Raw genomic sequence first — 22543 nt, forward strand, 5'->3', positions numbered from 1 at the left:
ATATATGGTCTCTCTTGGTAAATTCTTGTGCATCCGAGAACACGTGTTCTGCTGTTGTTGGGCAGAGCTCAGTAACTTGTCTAGATGATGCATGGTGGTATTTAGGTCTTCTGTATCAGGGTAATATTCCATCCACTTGTTCTTTTGGTTGTTTAATAGGAATTTTGCAGTCTCCAACTTTTCTTGTAGACTTTTCTCCTTTCATTTCTGCAAGTTTTTACCTCATGAATTTTGAAGCTCTATTGTTGAGTGCATAAAGATTTTAAGATAGTTTTGTCTTATCTGTTACTTTCATAAAGTAAGTTTCTAATAAATACTGTATAGTTTGGCTTTGCTTTCATATCCAGTTTGATAATCTGTCTTTTTCTGGGTGTATATTACTATTTCCTTTAATATGATTTTTGATATGGTTATATTAATATATACCATCTTGCTAGTTTTTATGTAAGTTTTTGGTTTACTGTTTTTTGAATTAAGTATTTTTATGATTATATCTTATTTCCATTATTGGTTTTTAATATATTAATTATTGATTATTCCTCTAGGGTTTACAGTACACTTTTTTTTTTTTTTTGGGGTACCGAGGATTGAATTTAGGACCTTGTGTTTGTAAGGCAGGCAGCGGCATCACTGAGTTTAATACCTGCCTACAGCACACATCTTTAATCAGACTCTTACTATAAATAATATTCTACTTTACATGTGGTAAAAGGACCTTAAAGTCTATTGCCAATATTTTCTCCCTGTGTTGTGAGACATTTTATTTTTACTATATGCTATAAACAGCGTATATTGCTACTCTTCGCTATAATCAATCTATTGTTTTACGGCAATTAAATGTTTAAAACTGCATTTCAAATTCATTCATGCCATATCCGATATACTTTATTTATTTTTGGAGATTCAGCTTGTTGTCTGATGTATTAGTCCTTCTATTACATACAGTAGTTCTTGTGATATGCTGTACCTTACAATGCGAGGCTATTGGCATTGGATTCTCTTAGCTTTTGTTTGCCTGAGAAAAACTATTTTTTATAAAACTATTCTCAGTGGGTATAGCATTTTGTTTTATAGGTCGTGTTTTTCTCCATAGTACTTTACATATATTTAAAAATGTTTTCTCATGTTCTTTGCTTTCTCATTTTCATAATTTCTTTCTTTCTTTTTTTTTGGTACTGGTGATCGAACTCAGGACCTTGTGTTTGTGAGGCAGGCAGCGGCACCACTGAGCTAAATACCTGAATAATTTCTGAAAAGAAGTCTGCTGTTATTTGTATCTTTAACTCTCTGCATTTATGTGTCCATTTCCCCCCCTTAGTGGCTGTCAGATTTTATTTTCATTTTGGTTTTCAACAATTTTATTCATTATGTCTAGAGGTCTTCTCTGGTGTTTATTCTGTTTGGTGTTCTTTGAACTTTTTGGATCTCTTTTTGATATCTGCTGTTAACTTTGGAAAGTTCCCAGACATTTTCTTTTCAAGTATTTTCTTTAACTGATGTTCTTTTTCTACTTCTTTTGGAATTCCAATTGTATTTATTGGACTATTTGAAATTTTCTTACGGGGCATAATGGCACACAACCATACTCCCAGCTACTTGGAAGGCTCAAGTAGAAAGGTCACTTTTAAGCCCCTGAGTGAGAGAAACTATCCTAGGCAACACAGCAAGACAGTTTCCAAAAAATTAATTAATTAAAATAATTTTTTCCCTAGATTTGGCCTTTTTTTTTCCTCAAGTTTTTTTCTTTGTGCTCAATTTGGGCATTTTCTGTTGATCCATTTTCAATTTCACTGTCTCTTGGAAGTGTGGATTTTGTTGCCAAGATCATTGTAAATTTTTTTCATCTCTGTTACCATGTTTTTCATTTATAGTGTTTCTATTTCCTTATGTACCCAGCCCTCAATATCCAAGAGTTTTTGTCCAAACCTTGATTGAAAAAAAATCTTTTAAAAACTCCTGGACCAGGGATTTAGCTCAGTGGTTCTGCCACTTGCCTCACAAGTACAAGTTCCAGAGTTCAATCTTCAGTACCAAAAAAAAAAAAAAAAAAAAAAAAAAACCCCACAAAAAACAAAAAACCTACTTGTGCACTGAATGTAGACTTTTTTTTTGTCATTATTCCCTCAACAATGCAGTATAGCAACTACATAGTGCTTTTATTTTACTAGGTATCATAAGTAATGTAGGCATGATTTATGTATATAGGAAGATGTACATAGGCTATATGCAAATACATTGCCACTATATATAATGGACTTGAGTACCTGTAGATTTTAGTGTCTTGGGGGAGAGATGTGTATCCAGAAACCATCCTGCAGAGACCATTTAATTTATTTATTTAATTTTGGAAACAAACCTTTATTGATATATTTCAGCAGTACATAATGATCACATTTATCATAGGGAATTTGTACCTGTACATGATATATCTTGCTACTTCTTTTTTTCCATCCTGCTCCCCTCCCTTCAACCCGTCTTCCCCTCCTTATTTACAAAAGCTTTATTTCCATTTTTCCTTCTAGTCTATTTTTGTTTGTCCCTTTCCTTTCCTCCCTCTCCTTTCTTTCCCTTCTCATTTGAACATTTTCATACATTTCCCAATATCTACTATACATTTTGGTCCTTATTTCCATTTTCCGTTTGTTAAACCAGAGAAACTTCCTCATCTGTTCTTATGTCATCCTACAGTATTTATATTATGGTTATAGTAAATTTCTTAGTAGTTCCAGTGTCTGGTCAATCTTACTCTAGTTATATTATTTGCTCTGGTTTTTCATGTTGAGTTGTTTACTTGCTTTTGTGAGTGTCTTGGCATTTTCTTTGAATGCTAAGTATCTTCTTTAGGACAGTAAAAATTGAGGTAAGTAGTATTTGTGTCTTTTGCTAGGATTTTGGCAGTGCAGGGGAAGTGTTGAGTATTCTAGCAGGGAGCTGAGTTCACTTTGGGCTTTTTGTTTTTGCTAATTTCCATCAGACACCACAGGCCTTCACATTTCTCGAGAGTTACTTTCTTTGGAGCAGTGTTGTAAATTTCTGCATCCTAAGTAGAAACCACAGTCCCCCACCCATTTTATTTTGCAGCTTTGTCACTGGTAGACTTGACTACCCCTCGACTTAGTGAGTGAGTACCAGCAGTGTAAGGGAAGATGGCCCTAGCTGCTGGATTACAGTAGGGTGAATACATACTCCCTTGATAGTGTAGTGGTGAACTGTATCCCAAGGTCAAGAGACAAAGGTGCAGTAAGGAAAGAAAGTAAAAGGTGAAGCCTGGAGGCCTGAATGTTGCCCCAGGAGTCAGGACCATGGAGAGAGCACTGCACCGAGGCTTTGGTCAGGGACAAGAAGGAAATGTTTTGAGAGAGTGCAAGTGAACAGGGGCCAGTAGTTTGGAAACGAAAGCTGGGAACACTGGAGAGGGAGAAGGTGGCTTTTGCCTCCTGTTTAAGCATAAGCATTGGCTCAAGTACTTGATGCCTAGCGAGGCCTTATACTATATGAATTAATAGTGGCCACATACCTTGCATTGTGAAGGATAAGAGAAGACAAAATTCCTGTCTGCCTTAGTCTTATGTTACAGATTGTTATTTTAAAGTGGAAGACTTAAAGTTTCTTGTATCAGTATATTTTTTTCTTAGTAAAGAGATTCAGCTGCAGTGTTTTCTCAGGTAAATAACACTAGACACTTAGGAAAAGCCTGTTATCCTAAAGAGATGAGAGTAATTTTAAATACTGGTTAATTCACCACTATTTGACTTTAAGGGGTAGTTCACCACCAGCCATTAAATGATACTTAGATCTTTGATTGGTTACATTCAACATGAATGCTTGTTTAATTAAAAATTATTTTCCTTGGCATTATTTTGGATCATTTGGGCTGTTGTAGTTAAGCCTGTGTTTTTATGTATATTCTACTTTTCAAAAAACATGTAATTTTGTTATGAGTGTTACTATTATTCTAAGCATGAATGTATGTTTTACCTTATAGATTTATTTATAATCAAAGTTTTATTACCAGCTGTTCACTGTGTTCATCAAATAAAAGTCATTTTAATGACATACTTTTCCTACATAATCTGATTTTTCTCTTGCCTATCCTCTTTTCTAAATTTTTCTTCTTGGTTTCCTCTTCTGTTTCTCTATTTCTCCTTGGCCATTGAATATTCATCTCTCATTGCTAATCTTAACGGTTTTTATATGTCCTTATTCCTATCTCTGGAATAGGTACCAGATAGTTGTCCTTTTAGTAACTCAGATAATATATTCTAGAACCTTCTTTCCTTCAGTAGCATTGTACCTGATGAGTTTGACAAATTTCACGGATTAGATGATAGCAGCTATATTCTTTCTGGTGACAAGATAAGTTGAAGTAGAACTGGCATTTAGCTTGTTCTCAGATTGAAGGGTAATAATCAAAAGGATCTACTTCCTCCTTTATTGTTACTCTTGACAGTAAAAAATGCTATTTATTGGTAATGGTAACCAAATCGCCATTGTAAATTGCTTTCTTCTCTGATTTCTTCTTCTCTCTCTTTTTTTTGTTTTGATTTTTTACATCTGATCCTTTTCCTTTTTTTTTCTTTCATTGAGTTTATTGATACTTTTTAAGGTGTATAGTACAGTTACATTCATCATTAGGATCTTCTACCTTTTCATGATCTATTTTGGTTCTTATTTTTTCCCCCATACCCCTACCCTCCCTTCATCTCTGCCACCCTTCCCTATTTACAAAGACTTAATTTCCATTCTTTTACTTTTCTCATATTTTTTCTTTTCCCTTTCCTTTTTTTTGTTTTTGTGTTTTTTTTTTTTTTTTTTTTTTTTTTTTTTTTTTTTTTTTTTTTTTTGGTTTTCCCTTTCCTTTTTAATGCCTAATAGCAGGAACCAATAGTAGTGTTTTTTGTCAAGAACATTGGCTCCATTTCCTTCCATTTTTTTTCAGAAATTTGTTTTCCTTTATTGAGAGAAATATTCTCCAACTAACAGTTAGAAGCAGATATACACAAAATAATATGTTTAACACATGCCTACTAAGCACACAGATACCTACAAAGGTGCATTTTTTAGTCTAGATATTGTACATGCAATCTTAACATAAGGAAAACAGTGAAACATCTGAATGCCTATGTAGTGAAAGTTCCAGGTTGGATTTTTTTTGTGTGTGTGTGAATGGCTTATTAAGGAAAGATAAATATTTTAGTAACAGATGGAAGAATAAAATAAAAACAAATTTAGAATCTCTATAAGTTCCAAACTAAAGAAAACCACAGATATTTTGATTAAAGATCATAGGTAAATACCTTTGTCTTCAAATTTTTTGAAATGTGATATGTATTGGTTAATTTAACATTGTAGTTTATTCATTTTGTCTTATTTTAATCTTCTCTATAAAATAAAAGGAAAAGTAATGTGTATGTAAGATTTTACTTTTTTAAAAATGTTATTTTTTCCCCATAGAAAGGACCTGACAAAAATGAAAAACTTCTGTAGGATAGTGATTTTTTTTCTACTTTTCTGTAACTTTGCTGTTTTGTTTTGGTTCTCAATTTTCTTTTCTTTTCTTTTTTTCTTTTTTTTTGATAACTGGGATTGAACTCTGGTCCTTGTACTTGTAAGGCAGGCGACAGAACCACTGAGCTAAATTCCCAGCCTGGTTCTCATTTTTCTATGCTAGTTACTGCCCTAGATTTCAATGTTCTTTAGGGAAAGGAATATGAAATTTAAATTTTTGCTTAGAATAATAGCTGCTTTGAATGTAATGAATTAACTTTTTAAAATATAAATTTAATGGTCTCCAAACACATTAGAATATTTGTGGGATGAATGTTTGACTATAATAAAAAATTATTTAGGACTGGGGATTTGGCTCAGTTATTTTGCCGCCTGCCTTGCAAACTCTATTGAACTCTGGTCCTTGTACTTGTAAGGCAGGCGACAGAACCACTGAGCTAAATTCCCAGCCTGGTTCTCATTTTTCTATGCTAGATTTCAATGTTCTTTAGGGAAAGGAATATGAAATTTAAATTTTTGCTTAGAATAATAGCTGCTTTGAATGTAATGAATTAACTTTTTAAAATATAAATTTAATGGTCTCCAAACACATTAGAATATTTGTGGGATGAATGTTTGACTATAATAAAAAATTATTTAGGACTGGGGATTTGGCTCAGTTATTTTGCCGCCTGCCTTGCAAACTCACGGGCCTGAGTTCAATCCCCGGTACCACCCCAAAAAATTATTTAGCATTTAAAGCAGGTGAAAATCATATAAGGAATGAGTATAAATCAAGTATATTATTCAACTCAGTAGTTAATCAATTTACTAGTAGTTTGTAAGCTACAGTTCAAAGGGCATTGCAGGAATTTAGGATTTTGAATAGGTAGATAAAATTGTTAAGTTGGATTTAAAATACACATCCTATTGATCCATAAATTGTAAACTTTGAGGTTAACTCTTATTCTGCTGTCCAAAAATTCATCTTATGATTTACCAAACAGAAATAAATAATTTCTGAATAAAATCTTCATGTTAAGTTCTGCCCTTACAGAGGTCAGTCAGTACCTGTTTTTCAATCTATACAAAGCCTGTCAGTCCGCTGCCTGCCTCACAAACGCGAGGTCCCGAGTTCAATCCCTGGTACCAAAGCCCATCAGTGGTGTGAGCAATAAGCCCAGCTGAAATCAGTTTTAAAAAATGTTTTGCAGTATCACTTTCTAGTCAGAAGAACTATATCATTAAAAAAGAATCCTCTTTAAATAATACCTTTCTAAAAAAAATAAGCAATATTTTTAATTTAAAATATATTACCTTACAGTTTTCAAACATCTGTCAGTTGACTAGTTAGTGGGAGACCTATCAGTTGCTCATGTTTATCATTCATCTCAAAGTCATAATCAACTTGATGGCTTTATCTGTTGTACATTTTTAAATGAATCATTGGTCAATAATCAATCATAAGATTCACTGATATTTTATCTACTAACAACTCAGGAGCATAAGTATGATAGTGGTCCCGCATATTTGCCTCAAGGTAGTTGCCTCTGTGTGTAAATTGTATTCATTTTAGGGGAATTGTTGTCTAGCATATTATGATGTCTAGCACTCCAGAAATCATGACAAAAAGGTAGTATAATGTATGACTAAGTCAAATTTGTTTATTTGTTTTGGGAAATAAAAGAGTTAACTACATATGTAAAGACTTATCTAGAAGACTAGGGTTGCAAACTGTTTTTTACGTACAGTTGTTTAAAAAGAAATTTTAAATTATTTTTTAAAGCCAGCTTTTTCAAAAAGTCTAAAAGAATTTCAAATAGAACCCTCCCCAACTTGGAGGGCCAATACCATTTTCATTGTCGTTTGAATAAAACCTCAAAATCTATCATGAAAGTGGATAACTGTGACAGTTAAGCTTAATTGCAGCTTGACTAGGTGAAGAGACTCCTAGGGTGGTGAGAGGTCACAGGGCACCATCTGCTCTTCTGTAGTAATCCATGGAGGCTGTGCTGTCAGGAGGTGTGGCCCAGTTGGAGATGGGCCCCTGAGCGGAACCTGTGAAGGACGGTATAGGTCTCCTGCCTCTGCTCCCCGCAGCATGAACCGAGCAGCTGTGCTCCACCAGGCCCTTCCACCATGATGTTTCTGCATTGGAGCAGCCAACAATGAAATTAAACCTCTGAAAGTATGAGCCAAATTAAACTTCTCTTTTCAGTTGTGTGTGTTGGGTATTTTTGTCCCACAAATGGGAAAGCTGACAAATACAGTAATTATATAAATCCCTTTTGTCATGCCATTCTATATTTTCATAACTTTTAAAATTAACTGAAAACCATTAATGTCATTTGTAAAGTAGTAGGAAAAATAGTATATGAATGTCATTTTGGGGGAGTACCAGGGATTGAACTCAGGACCTTCTACTTGCAAGGCAGGCAGCAGCACCTCTGAGCTAAATCCCTGGCCCATGAACATCATTTTTTTATTCAAGATTTTATAATACTAATAGTGCAGTAAATCTTTTTTTCAGAAAAACTTAAAAACTCACTGTATACTACCTCTTATTCTGGTCTATGAAAAATATCATAGAATGATAAGGAGGTTTTGATAACTATTTGGGAAATGTTGCTGCTTTAGAGAGTCGTGGTGGGCCAGTCTAAGGAAATGCTGAATGAGCCGGGCGTGGTGGCGCATACCTGTAATCCCAGCACTCAGGAGGCTGAGGCAGGAGCTTCACAGTGAGTTCAAGACCAGCCTGGGCTACACAGTGAGTTCCAGGGCAGTCTGAACTACATAAGTGAGACCCTGTCTCCAAAAAAAAAAGGAAATGCTGAATGCTTTGCAGAAATTTTCTCTTTAAAATATTTTCTGAGAGAACAATGAATAAAAATGCTGTTTGTAGTTTCATCATCTCTATGGTAAGGAATTTAAATTTAAATTTTTTATTTTTGTGGTGCCTTGCAGGTGCTAGGCAAGTGCTGTACCACTGAATGATGCCTCCAGCCTGGAACTGTTTGCTTTTAAGATAGGATATATGTGTATGAATTAATCACATCTTGGAATAGGTGGCAATATCAATAAATACTTGAATGTTTTGAAGATAATAAAAACCTATATAATATTTTAATTAATATAACCTGTTAAAATTATACACATGTTGCTTTTTGTACTCTTTAAAGTTTTGTTCTAATTCACAGGTGTGTGTGTGTGTGTGTGTGTGTGTGTGTGTGTGTGTGTGTGTGTGTGTTTTAAGACAGAGACTTGCTCTGTAATTCAGGCTGGCCTTGAACTAAGCATGTAGTCTAGGCAGGCCTTGAACCTAGGACAATTCTTCTGCCTCAGCCTCCCAAGTGCTTAGATTACAGGTGTGCTCCATCACACCTGGCTCATAGTGTTATTTCTTATTAGCCATTTCACTAAAGATTGTCAGCTATATAATTATGGAAAATGTTTCTTTAGAATTTTTAGCAATTATGTTACTATTTCATTTTTATACTTAGAATCATAGTATGAAATGGATTAGACATAAGAGGTAGGACCTACATATGATTTTGGGGGAGTCCTTTATTTTCTAATTTTGGTTTTAATTTTAATGATTATTGTTCTTCGGGACTGGACTTTTGAGAAATCTGATCTGTGTTTCTTTCATGATTTTTGTGTGGAGCCCAGACTGTGCAGGCTGAGCAAGTGCTCTCCTGCTTAGGCCTCACCCCCAGTCTTTTTCTCCTGTAATAAACTTTCACACAGGTTTTCTGGATTAGTGTGCTTTCCTAATCTTGCTCTACCACATCAACTCTGGAGCATGTCAGTTCTCATGCTGATCATTTGCTTTCTAGTTTGTTTCTGCGCAGTCACACCTTACTAGAGTGGAGTTCAGACTGTCTGCTCATACAGACCTGGCTTGCACTCTTGGAAGCAGCTGTCTGTCATTATGTGTTACATTTTGGCAAACCTGTGTCGTTTTTTAAAGACAGTAAGTGGACAGTCACCTGATAGTGGCAGTCTTAAGCTCTGTAGTTCATTATGGTCTTTTCTTGAATTACCTTTGGGTATCAGTGCTGTTCTAGAATGTCTTATAAGCTGAGTTGAGAATGTTCCCTGCATTTGTGTTCTCCAGAAGCATTTAATATTAAGATGATCTGTTCTCTGTTCTTTAAAACTCCCATATAAACTTATCTCAACCTGAAATTTTCTTACTGGGAAGGTTTCTTTTCACAAGTGGTTTATATTTATTTATTTATTTAAGTTTCTTGGGATTTTATTTCTTATTTGAAACTTCGAATACACAAAGTTGTATAATATTTATCAAGTAGAAATTTAAAACCAACTGGCTGTTTCATATTAAGGGATTATTTCTTGTAAGATGAGATAATGGTGTTAGCTTGTATTTTTAGTCTTTATGCTTTGTAGATGCATACCTAAACAACAGATGAATTGTCATGTCTGCAGTGTCCTTCACTGTAATATGGGTTGTGGAAAGTGAATGAGAATGGGTTAGGATTGACTATGTGATTGGACTTATGTAGAGGGATATCTAAGTGATATGATTTTTAAATCATTTTAATGATTTCTGATTTGATTATTGGCTTTTAGCTAAATTTGGTTGTGATAACATCATGTGTGAGTTTCTTTGAAAATTACCAAGACTTTCTTTATGGACTAATTCACAAGCAAGTTTTTAGCTATTTTATGTTTGCTTGAAAAGAATATATAATCCTTTATTATTGGTTGTGGGATTCTACATTTGTCCATTTAATGGAGCTTTTTAATGTTTGGTTGGGTTTCTCTTTTCCATTTTTAATAGTGTTTTTTTCTGTTTCCCATCTGCAGGTTGCACTGAACATAGATTAAAATATTGTTTCATACATCGATAGTTGAACTTAGACAGTGATCATGTTCACATTTGATTTCTTTTTCCAAGGCTGTTACAGAATGGCGAGGTGCTGCTTGATCACGAGGCTTGAGTAGTTAGTTGTCTTCTTTCCTGTAATGTTAGCAGCTGTGATGTGTAGTGATATAGAACCTTGATCCTTTAGTTCATTAACAGTTGCAGAAGGATGAGCTTACTCTAGTTAGTCCTTCATTTCCTAGCTGGAATGCTTTTGTAATCTAGTTTCATTTATATGTCTGTTGAGCTGCTTATTTTTCATTTATTTGCTGGCGTTCGGGATACAAAATTTTTCCCCTACTTTATTCCAGTGGTTAGCATACTGTCTTACCCATATCGAATGTTTTACTCTGTGGCATTTATTGTTCTTATTAATGTGTACTTTGTCACATCATCAGTCAGGGGAGGCCTTTTCAGACCCTTTTGGCATGACCATGGTCTTTGACAGCTTTTTAAAAAAATCTAGGTAAGATATTCCAAACTCATCACATATATTTCTTTCTCCATTGAGCCCTGATTCCTTTTAATGAGAAATAGCATTTAGATATCACAATATGGATGTTAAGACTATGCATTTCTCTAGGATAGCCTAGAAGATGTCTCATTATGATTTTAGTGAACATGACTAATTTTAAGGTGATATGAAAAGTCTTTGCTGATTACATTATTACATTAAGGAATTGATTTTTATTACCAAGAAAGAATTAATATTGATAAAAATACTTAAATTTTTCAGCTGAATTGCTAGTATCTCATTTTAAAAAGGTTTTTGATAGATTTCTAGCAGATATTTATAATTTATTGATTCATAATTTATTGCTTTTTTTAGATGCTGTATTAACTAAATGAAAATGTTGAAACAGTATTGCATATTTTAATCTGTCTACTTAACAGATTTTAATAGCACTTTGCTAAATGTTTCTTTTTTTCCCCATAGGTCATTTTAGTGTCTGCCAATAAACTGACTCGTTACATTGAGCCATGCCAGTTAACAGAAGATTTTGGTGGGAGTCTCACCTATGATCACATGGACTGGTTAAATAAGAGGCTGGTCAGTACATTTCAATGAGATAAATTATTATTGCATATACATCAGACATTTTAACACCTTTATTTCTATAATCAAAAAAAATGTAGATTATTTTCCTTTTCACAAAAGTGGAGAAATTCGTTGCATACCACTTTTTAGGATGTTTGAGGACAGTTAGTCTGGAGTTAGACCACGTGATGAGAATCCTGACACCAGTTGCTGGTATGTGACCTTTAGGATGTATCTAATCTCTCCATGTCTCCTTTTCACATCTCTACTATGGTAAGAATAGTAGTCCTACCTAGTGAGATTGTGAGTAAAACGAAATGAACATACAGTTAAACCATTTAGGACAGTACCCGCATATTACATTAGTACTCGGTGAAAGTTATCTTTTAGTAGCATCAGTAACAGCTGTAAATTGTTTTAAGTAGACAAGCTAGCACAGTGTCTTCAGAGGTAGTTGAATTGGTACATACTTTTCAGAGACTATTTATCAATTTGAGTAATTTGATATAATAAACTTTTCATTTCTGAAGTTGTATTTTCTTTGTCCAGATTTCTGTAGCCTACTATCTGAATAATATGACATTGTTTTAATCAACTGCTAAAAGAAAGTCTTAAGTTAGTTTAGATTTAGATTATGTGTTAAAATCATGGGAGAATCATGAATTTATAGTTATCTCTGAATGGATGAACATTTCTGTTTCTACTATACTTGCTCAGTGGTATCAAACAAATGTGTATCTACTTTATTAAACGCATTTAAACAGATTTGCCCTAATCTTTTTAGGAATAATTGAAGAAATCAGATTAGAACTAATTTATCTGTATGCTAAACGCTTATCTGTAAAAAAACAATTTTTAATAGTATATGTTTGCTATGCATAGTAATTATATGCAGCATGGGGGTTTAATATATATTTATATATTACATCTTAATCATTTTTACTCTTGATCATCTTGATACATCTTGATCATTTTCCTTAGCATGATTTTTATTTTGCTCCGTAAATTTATATTTTGAGTCTCAGAGAAAACATATGATATTTAACCTTTTTTGACTTATTTCACTCAGAAAACAGGTAAGCTTTTCTGATTGAAGAATAAAAAACTTTTTCTTAACATTTTAAAAAAATGCTTTTTCCATTGAAACTAGATTATTTGAATGTGTGATTTTGTCTTGTTTTGTACACTGCTGTGCTGCAGGGGTTGAATTGTACTTCCTGGGAATTGCTAATTATGTTGCTCTTAACTAAAAATCCTTTTACATATCAATTTTTAATATCTTATTATGTTAATTAAATTTATACTGTAGGTTTTTGAGAAGTTTACAAAGGAGTCTACTTCATTATTAGATGAACTTGCTTTGATTAACAATGGAAGTGATAAAGGAAATCAGCAAGAGAAAGAAAGGTAGGTGACTGATGGCATATAATGGTATTCTTGCAAAGTTATGATTAATCTGCTAGAGGATACTGTATCGTTAGTGCAAAAGAACTATGATAAATAAGACTCTAGTCAAAACTGATATATTTGTAAAAATTTGCTGTTCTTATACAACATTCTAATTTGAATACTTTCTTTATAGAAGCTACTTTTTGTTAAATAGTAATAGAAGCTACTTTTTGTTACATTTTTGTAACACTAGAAAATACTAAGTCAGGAGAACATTTTAAAAATGAAATATTCCACTTTGTATCTCTAATGTTTTCTGGTAAACAATATGAAAACAGTTGCAATTTAAAATTAAATCACTGTGGGCTGGGGATTTAGCTCAGAGGCACCGCTGCCTGCCTCGCAAGGGCAAGGACCTGAGTTCAATCCCCGGTACCCAAAAAAAAGAATTTAAAATAAAATTATTGTAACTTTATTTAACTGTATTTAGCACTTAAATGCCTAGCTTGTAGGGCTTCATCTGGCCTTTGTAGAATGGATTTAACTTAGAGAATTTATTGTTTTATAACCCTGGATAAAGTAATTGTTGAGTTGTATTCTCTATATGTAGCTTCTTAGATTTATCACTTTAACAGATTTCCATTAAATTTAATGTTATCAGTTTTTATTTTTCTCTTGATCAGGAGGCCAGGTTCCTTTCCTTTTGGTAAAAAAGTACTTTAGGAATCACATCAGCTCTTTCTGGTCTCTTCATTACTGGTCATGAGGACAATAAGTTTTCATTAGGAAATTTTTTATTAGGAATCAACAGGCATCCTTGTCTATCTCCTTTGTGTGTGGCCTTGAATATAGAGTAGAACCATGATAAATGTATTTTATTCCATGAATCCAGATATAGTCACATATCAATAAACCAAAACAACAGGTAAGAGGGATGTAGAAGGATCCTAATTTTAGTATTAGATCTTCATCAAAACCAGATCTAAATGTGAAAACAGAGTTTGAATGTAAATCTAGTGTTCCCACAAGCAGTTAGGAACATTCTATTCTGGAGATACCACTTGAAAACAAATACTTAAATAATACAGTGTGTACATGTGTACTGCTGTCTCATAAACACAGAGGAACTGAAGGTGTCAGTGAAGTTACTTCATAAAAATTAGCAGAAATTAGTGAAATATCTTTATTTTCTGATTAGTCCATCAAAGTAAGTTTGATGTTTCCAAGTTTCATTCCTCAGGAAAGACGTTCAGAGAGGGTGCTTGTAGAAAATGAGTCCATGGTCAGTGTAATGGTGTCGACTGTGTTTCCTCTTTAGAATAACTAAACATTATAGATCAAGGGTTCTGAGAAACCACTGCAATGGAGAGACCTATTTTAATTAGTTGCTTCATTAGAATGTCCCATCCTTTTTGCTTTACTAGTAATGTCTTGCTTGAGGTTTTGAGAAACGCTTTGGGAAATGATGGTTCACCATGTCTACACAAAATATTAAATGACATCTTGTATTTGTGAGTCCCTCTTCAAGTTACTCAAATGTTATTGCTTAGTTTCATTTTTACTCAGATAATAAAGTTCCCACTCACAAAATTTCATCAGCTTTTTTTTTGGTATCGGGGATCAAACTAAGGTCCTTCGGCAGGCAGCAGAACTACTGAGCTAAATCTCTGGCCCTCATCACCTTTTTAATGTCTGTCCTCAGGAAGCATAGAGGCTACACAGGGGTGAGGGCTTAGATCAGGTGACAAAAAGGAAGGCTCTACTTCAAGGCTGATGAGTTACTGCTTATAGCATCATGTTGCTTGGCTTTGATTTGCCAGGTTCCTTATTTTGTCTTAATCTTTTTTCCAAATGTGTTTTAGGAAAATAAGGCCAAAATCCATCTGCACAAGAAACATAACTAGATTAGGGAAGAGAGAGTATAACCATTTCTCTGTGTGTGTGTATGTGTGTGTGTGTGTGCTCACACACATGCATGCCGCACACATGTGCACAGGCACACATGTGCCACATGGGCACACACACCCCCAGATACCTATACCCCTGCGGTACAGAGAATATTTGCAGGTAACAAAAGCTGCTGTAGATAAATGGAAAATGCTTGGAGACCTTTTAAATGTACATTTCTCATTGCCATGTAGCTAAAAATTTCATTTTGAACAAGTATAAAAATAGATTCATTTGATCCATTTTATTTTTTAAAATTAATTTTATTGGTACATTTAAGGTATACAATATAGTGACATTCTCTTTTGGTATATTTTAGACAGTACTATAAATAGTTAACTATTTTTGTTTGTTTTTTGAAAAGTTTTTTTGAGACAGTGTCTCACTATGTAGTGAGACTGACCTGGAACGAAGTAGTTCAGGCTTGTCTCGAACTCACAGCGATTCTCCTTCCTCAGTCTCCCAGGTGCTGGGATTACAGGTGTGCACCACCACGCCCAGCTCTAGTTAACTGTTTTTGCACATAGTGTGATTTTATGCTTTTAAAACTTGATTTGTCACATTGATATTTCTTTGGCTATTAGAATTTAGTTTTTAAAATGGGCTTCTTTATACTTAAGAGGAATAAGCGAGGTAAAAATAGAATGTTCTCAGGTTTTCATACTTGCATATTTCTGTTTTGATATTATATATGAAGGAATTTTTTTTTTTTTGTACTGGGGATCGAACTTGGGCCCTTACACTTGCGAGGCGGGCAGCGGAACCACTGAGCCAAATCCCCAGCTGGAATTTCTTAAGTTATGTGAATAGAAATATAAGTTTTAAAAATGCCTCTCTTGGTGCTTGCCAGGTCTGTGGATTTAAACTTTCTTCCATCGGTTGACCCCGAAACAGTTCTTCAGACAGGTAAGATGAAAGAATAATATTTACTATTAGTGAGAGCAGTCCAGTGAAGCAGTTGTATTGGTTAGTCCATTGATTCAGCATGTATGTGGTACACATTATAGAAATTGAAGAGGAAATGTTTCAGCTCCTTTTTGGTTTAACCTAACAGTATGTTGATAACCTTTATAGCATTTAAAATTAACACTTTATCTCGCTCTTGAAATATTTGGACTGGTTTTTTTTCTTTGTTTTCTGGTGCTGGGTATAAACACAGGGCCTCACTTAAGCTAAACAAGTCCTCTACCACCACTCTACATCCCTAGCTCTGGATTTATTATTCTGTAAAATAGAGAAAAATTTCTTCTTCATTTAGTTGTTAGGAGGATTATTGAATATCCATTATGTGGCAGGCCTCGTATTTTATATTTCTTTTTCTTTTTTTTTTGGTACTGAGAATCAAACTTGGGACCTTGTGCTTGTGAAGCAGTTGTCAGAACCACTGAGCTAAATCCCTGGTCCTGTATTTTTATATTTCATTCTCTGAGTAATCTTTTTGTTTGTTTGTTTTTGTTTTGTTTTGTTTTTGGAACCGGGGATCAAACTAGGGACCTTGCACTTTCGAGGCAGTGGCGACACCACAGAACTAAATCCCCAGGCCCCTCTCCTAATAATCTTTGAGATAATATTTTTTCTCTGTTTTGTACTTGAGAAAGCAAATGCATAGAGATTTAAAAAAAAACAACTCAGTAACAGTTTGTTCAAAATCAAGTAAGTATTAAGCTCTATAACCATACTTCAGAACAGGCTTAAAGGCAAAGCCAGTAGTTATACTGTGTTGTAGTCATCTATGTAAAAACTCTTAGCCTGTTGCAGTGATCTTGCAAACAGGGAGTACTCAGTGCTGCTTGAAGTATATAGTCTCTGGTAGCTATTTCATGAATTCTATGTGAACAAATTGGAATTATTTCAATTGGAAGTAATTTTATTTCTAATCAAATTTTTGTAATAATAATAACTCATAATTCTAATCTGACTGTATACCAGGTACTGTTTTAAATTGTTCACGTGTTGATTCAGCGATTCCTCAGCACAGATCTGTGAAGTAGGTTCTGTTATCACCCCTATTTTAAGAGGGGGGGAAAAGTGAAGGATAATAAGGTTAAGTAGCTTATGCAAGGTATGTAGCCAGTACCTGAACCCAGGAAGTTTGGTTTCAGAATACATGTATTCTTTGAAATAATTATTTGTGCTGCTTCTCTAATGGAAACGGTATCCATAAGGAATACATTATGGGTATCAATTGTAAAAGTAGAGAAAATAAATGTATTCTGATGTTAATGCCTTTTTTGTGTGTGTATAGAGTTTTTGCAAAGATTTAGATATTTTTAAACATTTGCACAAATATTTAGGACAGATATTTCTCCAATGATAAAATATAATGAAGAGTTAAAATTTTTTTGAATATTTTTGTTCTATTGATTTAATTGTCCTAAATTTTCCCAGTATGAGTAGATCTTTTTTCCTTAGAGAACAAAGAAATACTTGAAATCACTGAGTTCATTTGTAGAATTGCAATAGACTATCAGTTAAAATATTACTTTACATTTGAAACTTGATTCTATGTATATATGTAACATTTTGAAAGCTTCTTTAAACCCATTGAATTAAGAAGCTTTTAAAATTTGTATTTTAAAATTAACTTCATATGCCACTAAATCTAATTCTATTAGCTATTAATTCTTAAGGTAGGGATTGGAAGAGTATAAAATGGAGAGGTATAGAACAATCTAGAGATTTCTAAAAATTAAAAATAACTCTAAAGCATAATAAAAGTTCTGTTTCTTTATAATGAAAAACATTTACATTTGGGGGATACTTTCTAAATAAAGATGAAGAGAATTTGTATATTGTTTTGGAATCTAAATAATAATGAGAACAGTTTTATTCTTGAAAAGCATACTTAATCAGAGCAGAAATCAGTGAAATGGAGACTAAGAGAATGATACAAAAAAAAGAAATCAATGAAGCAAAGAGTTGGTTCTTTGAAAGAATAAACAAGTTTGACAAACCCTTAGCCAACCTTAACAAAAAAGGAAAGAAAAGGCCCAAATTCATGAGTTAGGAATAAAAAGGGTGAAATTACAATGGACCCAGCAGAAATCCAGAGGATTATTAATACTTACTATGCCAATAAGATGGAAAATACAGAAGATATGGACATATTCCTAGATATGTATGAATTACCAAAGTTGAACAAGAAGACCTAAAAATTTTATAAACATCCCAATATCAATCAACAAAATTGAAAACATAATTAAAAACTTACCAACTAAAAAAAGCCTGGGCCTTGCTGGTTTCACTGCTGAATTCGATGACATTTAGAGAAGAACTACTGCCAGTACTGTTTAAACTCTTCAGTGAAATTTAAAAGGGAAGCAATAATCCTAAATTCATTCCTGGAAGCATTACTTTGATCCACAAAGCAGAGAAACACCCAAACAAAAAAGAGAACTATAGGCCAAACTCCATAATGAACATAGATGCAGAAATCTTAATAAAATACTGGCAAACAGAAAGCAGAAGATCATCAAGAAGATCATACACCCTGACTAAGTAGTTTTCATCCCATGGATGCAGGGCTGATTCAACATACGCAAATCAATAAATGTAATGCACTATATTAGTAGAGCCATATGAGCATCTCAATAGATGCAGAAAAATTATTCAACAAAATCCAACACGCATTTATGAAAAAAACCCTCCCCAAAATTGGAATAGATGGTCTCTACCTCAACCTGATAAGAGCCATCTATGAAAAACCAATAGCCAGTATCATACTAAATGGTCAAAACCTGAAATCCTTCACACTAAAATCAGGAACAAGACAAGGATGTCCATTATCACCACTACTGTTCAGGATAGTTTTGAAAACATTAGCAACAGCATTTAGATGAGAAAGAAATAAAAGGAATAAAGATAGAAAATGAAGAAGTCACATTGTCATTATGTGCAGACAACAGGATACATATAGAATATGCCAAGAACTCAACCAAAAGTCTTCTAGACTTAATAACCAAAAGAAGTAGAGTAACTGGATACAAGATCAACATACAAAAATCAATCAATAGCTTTCCTGTACATGAACAAAAGACTCACTGAGAGAGAAATGGGGCAAACAATTTCTTTCACAATAGCATCCAAAAAATTGAAATACCTAATGAAAGAAATCAAAGACCTCTACTCTGAAAACTACAGCACCCTGAAAAAAAGAGATCAAAGATGATATCAGAAAATGGAAAGACATCCCTTGCTCCTGGGTAGGAAGAACCAACATAGTGAAAATGGCCATGCTACCAAAACTGTTATATAGATTCATTGCAGTCAATTGAAATTTCTGCAGCATACTTCATGGACCTTGAGAAAACAATCCAACGATTCATTTGGAACAAGATGAGACCTAGAATAGCAAAAGCAATTCTAGGCAATAAAAACAAGGTAGGGGGTATCAAAAATTTCTCACCTTGAAACTTTACTACAAAACTACTGTGATTAAAAACAGCATGGCACTGGCAAAGAAACAGACCTGAGGAGCAATGAAACAGATTAGAAGATGCAGAAATAACTCCAGACACACTCAGCCACCTTGTCTTGGACAAAGGAGCCAAGCACCCTCACTGGAGGAAAGATAGCCTTTTTAATAAATGGTGCTAGAAAAACTGGGTTTGCGCTTGCCGAAGACTAAAACTAGACCTATATTTCTCACCATGCACTAAACTAAGATCAAAATGGATTAAAGATCTAAATATTAAAGGAGAAACACTAAACCGGCTGCAAGAGAGGTTAGGTAGAACTACTGAAGACATTGGCATAGAAAAAGATTTTATGAACAAAACCTCAGTTGTACGTGAACTAGAATCAACAACTGGGGTTTTATTTTATTGAATAGCTTTTGCACAGCAAGAGAAACCAACAGTATGAAGAGAAAACCCACAATATGGGAAAAAAAATTTCACCAGCTGTTGCTCAAAGGTCTACTATCTAGAGTATATGTAGAATTTAAAAAAATCAGACCTCCCAAATTAAAGACCCAGTCTAAAAATGTGCATCTGGAATGAACAGACATTTCTCAGACAAAGAAGTTGAAATAGCAAATAAACATGAAAACATGTTCAGCATCACTGGTCATTCAAGAGATACAAATGAAAACAATGCTGAGATTCCACCTCCAGAAAACATGGCTACTATCATGAAATCAACCAATAATAAATGCTGGGAGGCTGTGGGGAAAAAGGGACCCTGCTCCCACTGCTGGTGGGAATGTAGACTGGTGAAACCACTGTGGAAATCAGTATGGAGATAGCTCAGAGAACCTGGATCAGAAGTCCCATTTGACCCAGATATTTCTCTGCTTTGTATCTTCCCAAAAGAATTAAAAGAATCATACCACAGTGATATATATATATATATGCACCCATGTTCATAGTAGCATAGTTTGTAATAGCTAAAACTTGGAAACAACCCAATTGCCCATCAACTGGAGACTGGATAAAGAAAATGTGTTTTTTTTTAAAAAAAAAATAAAGTGGAGTACTACTCAGCCAAAAAGAAAGAGATATGAGAGACATTTATAGCTAAATGGATGCACATTGAGGTGATATACATATGTGTAAATACCGAATAGTTTCTCTGGGGTGAGAAACTGAAAGTGTAATAAAGGACTAAATGGTATAACAGATAATGTGAAATAAGAAAAAAAGGGGCAGACCCCTGTATCAGGGATCCTAAATGTGACCCAGCCTTTTAGTTTGTACCTGACTAAAAGAAATACTGCTTTAGGGGTGCTCCTTGAAGGAATAGGCCCATAGAATTAGCCAGTGATATATTTATCTTAGAGTTTAGATCCAGCTGTGAAGAGATAGTTCCTTTGTTTATAAAGCCCTGGCAGCTGCAGTAATGGCTAATTGAGAAAGCTGACCAGATAACATTAGGAAAAAGTAAATTATTCAGTTTTCCCATGCCTTTTAGAACTATTGAATAACAGGACATTCATGGCTCTCAAATAATAGAGTCACATAATATCAGGCCCTCATCTGTGAAAATCCCCCCTTATATTTTGCTCCAGTTAAAACCTTAAACCCTGCTACTTTTTGCCCTCGGAACCTGGCCCCCTGACCATGACTGCCTCAGTGTCACTGACGAATTGTTCTCCAGTCATCTAGATCTGCAGAAAGACCCCCTGCCTGAGGCTGATTCCTTCCTGCTCAAGGATGGGAGCAACTTCATAGAAAATGGGGTACGCTATGCTGGCTATGCAGAGATGACTCAAGATGAAGCGGTCCAAGCAGGACCCCTCCCCACTGGATGGTCAGCTCAATGAGCAAAAACTGTGGGCACTCATACAGGCTCTGCAATGGGCAAAAGGAAAGAGGGTAAATGTTTATACAGATTCCTGGTTGCCACTCGATGTATCTATGCCACAGTCTGTAAAAATGTGGGCTTCTCACAGCAGAGGACAAACTTATTAAAATTAAACAGGATATAAATATAGTTATTTAAGGCAATGTGGAAATCTGACAAAATAGCTATAATAATTAAAAAAAAAATTCCAAGGTTTGGTCTGCCTCTCTCCATAGGCAGTGACAATGGGCCAGCATTTATAACAGAGGTTATAGAGACTTTATAAAATTATCTCTTGGGCTTATCCAGTATAAAATCACAGGGGTTAAAATTGTGCAAGTATTTTTAAAAAAATATTCAAGGGTAAATTAAAAAGACCTCCCTGTGATGTTAAAATTTAGAAAAGGACCCCTTTCTGACCTATATAGAAAGGGCCATATGAGTCACTTATGGTTACTCCCACAGCTATCAAAGTAGCTGAAACTCAGCTACCACTACTCTAGAGTAAAACAGAATTCCAGGGATTCTGACTCTAGGAGGCCAAGAGACAACGCACTCAAAGCCCTGCTCTCACCACACTGGAAGCTGGTGAGTCTACGCACGGCTGAAGAAGGAGAACTACAATCTAGATATAGACTCTTATATTGTGTCAAGCTGTTATGAGTTATTATACTTCTAAATTAAGAGTTTATGAGCCTACAGATGATAAAAATATGAAAACTTTTTGTGCTCTGGGAATCCTAATCCCCAATTTAGCTAAGAGGATGCCTTTACAAATTGCTGTGACCCCTTAGCTAAAAATTTAAGTAAAACAATGAATCAAGGATTTGATTCTACCTAAGATCAGTGGGGATTGTAAGACTTGAATAAGCTAAAGTGACTCCATGCTAATAGGCCAGACTGTGCTTCTTCATATGCTAATTGCTACCTTGGTTAACAGCCCGCCCAGGGGCAAATGGTTTGACAAAAGGTGACCTTAGAACATTTCCTGCATACGATAAGCAATGTGTTTGCAGTCTTGTTCTGTGAATTCCCTGACTCTTTGTTTAGAAAAACCTTATAAAAAGTACCTCAGCCCCTGAGCAGTTGCCTCTCTGAGTTTTTTAAAAAAAAAAAAAAAAAAAAAGAAAAAGAAAAAGAAAAAAGGGACAGAGAGGGAGGGGGAGGGTAAAGGAAAGAAGGGAATGGAATTAATATAAAAAAATGGAAACAAAATCTTTGTAAATAGAAAGGTGTGGAGGAGTTGAAGGGAGGGCAGGGGAATGGGGAAAAAAAATAAGAACCAACATAGAATATGTAAAGATACACATTTTCAATGATGAATGTTATTATATACCTAAAATGTATCAATAAAGTTAATAAAAAAGAAAAGCATACTTAAACTTACTTGAAAGATATGTATATGCCTACAGATTTAGTTGCCCATTCTATTAATTTTAATTTATCCTGTAAATGTGGATTTCCTATGTTAATTTTCTATAATTGAACCATTTTCAATGTAGTGTGTATGA

At 34.3% G+C, this 22543-nt stretch overlaps 1 protein-coding gene across 8 annotated transcripts in view; it reads left to right on the forward strand.

Annotated features, from left to right (window-relative positions):
* Sestd1 (SEC14 and spectrin domain containing 1) overlaps positions 1-22543 on the forward strand; it is a 136493-nt gene that overhangs the window by 82217 nt on the left and 31733 nt on the right. For all 8 annotated transcript variants that reach the window (XM_010636781.3, XM_010636782.3, XM_010636780.3 and 5 more), the window contains 3 exons: positions 11313-11426; positions 12724-12821; positions 15601-15656. In XM_010636781.3, the coding sequence (XP_010635083.1) occupies positions 11313-11426; positions 12724-12821; positions 15601-15656 (268 nt within the window). The remainder of the gene's footprint in view (positions 1-11312; positions 11427-12723; positions 12822-15600; positions 15657-22543) is intronic.

The sequence above is a fragment of the Fukomys damarensis genome, unplaced genomic scaffold, assembly GCF_012274545.1.
Source record: "Fukomys damarensis isolate Sample0158 unplaced genomic scaffold, DMR_v1.0_HiC HiC_scaffold_26, whole genome shotgun sequence".
In the NCBI taxonomy this organism is placed as follows: Eukaryota; Metazoa; Chordata; class Mammalia; order Rodentia; family Bathyergidae; genus Fukomys; species Fukomys damarensis.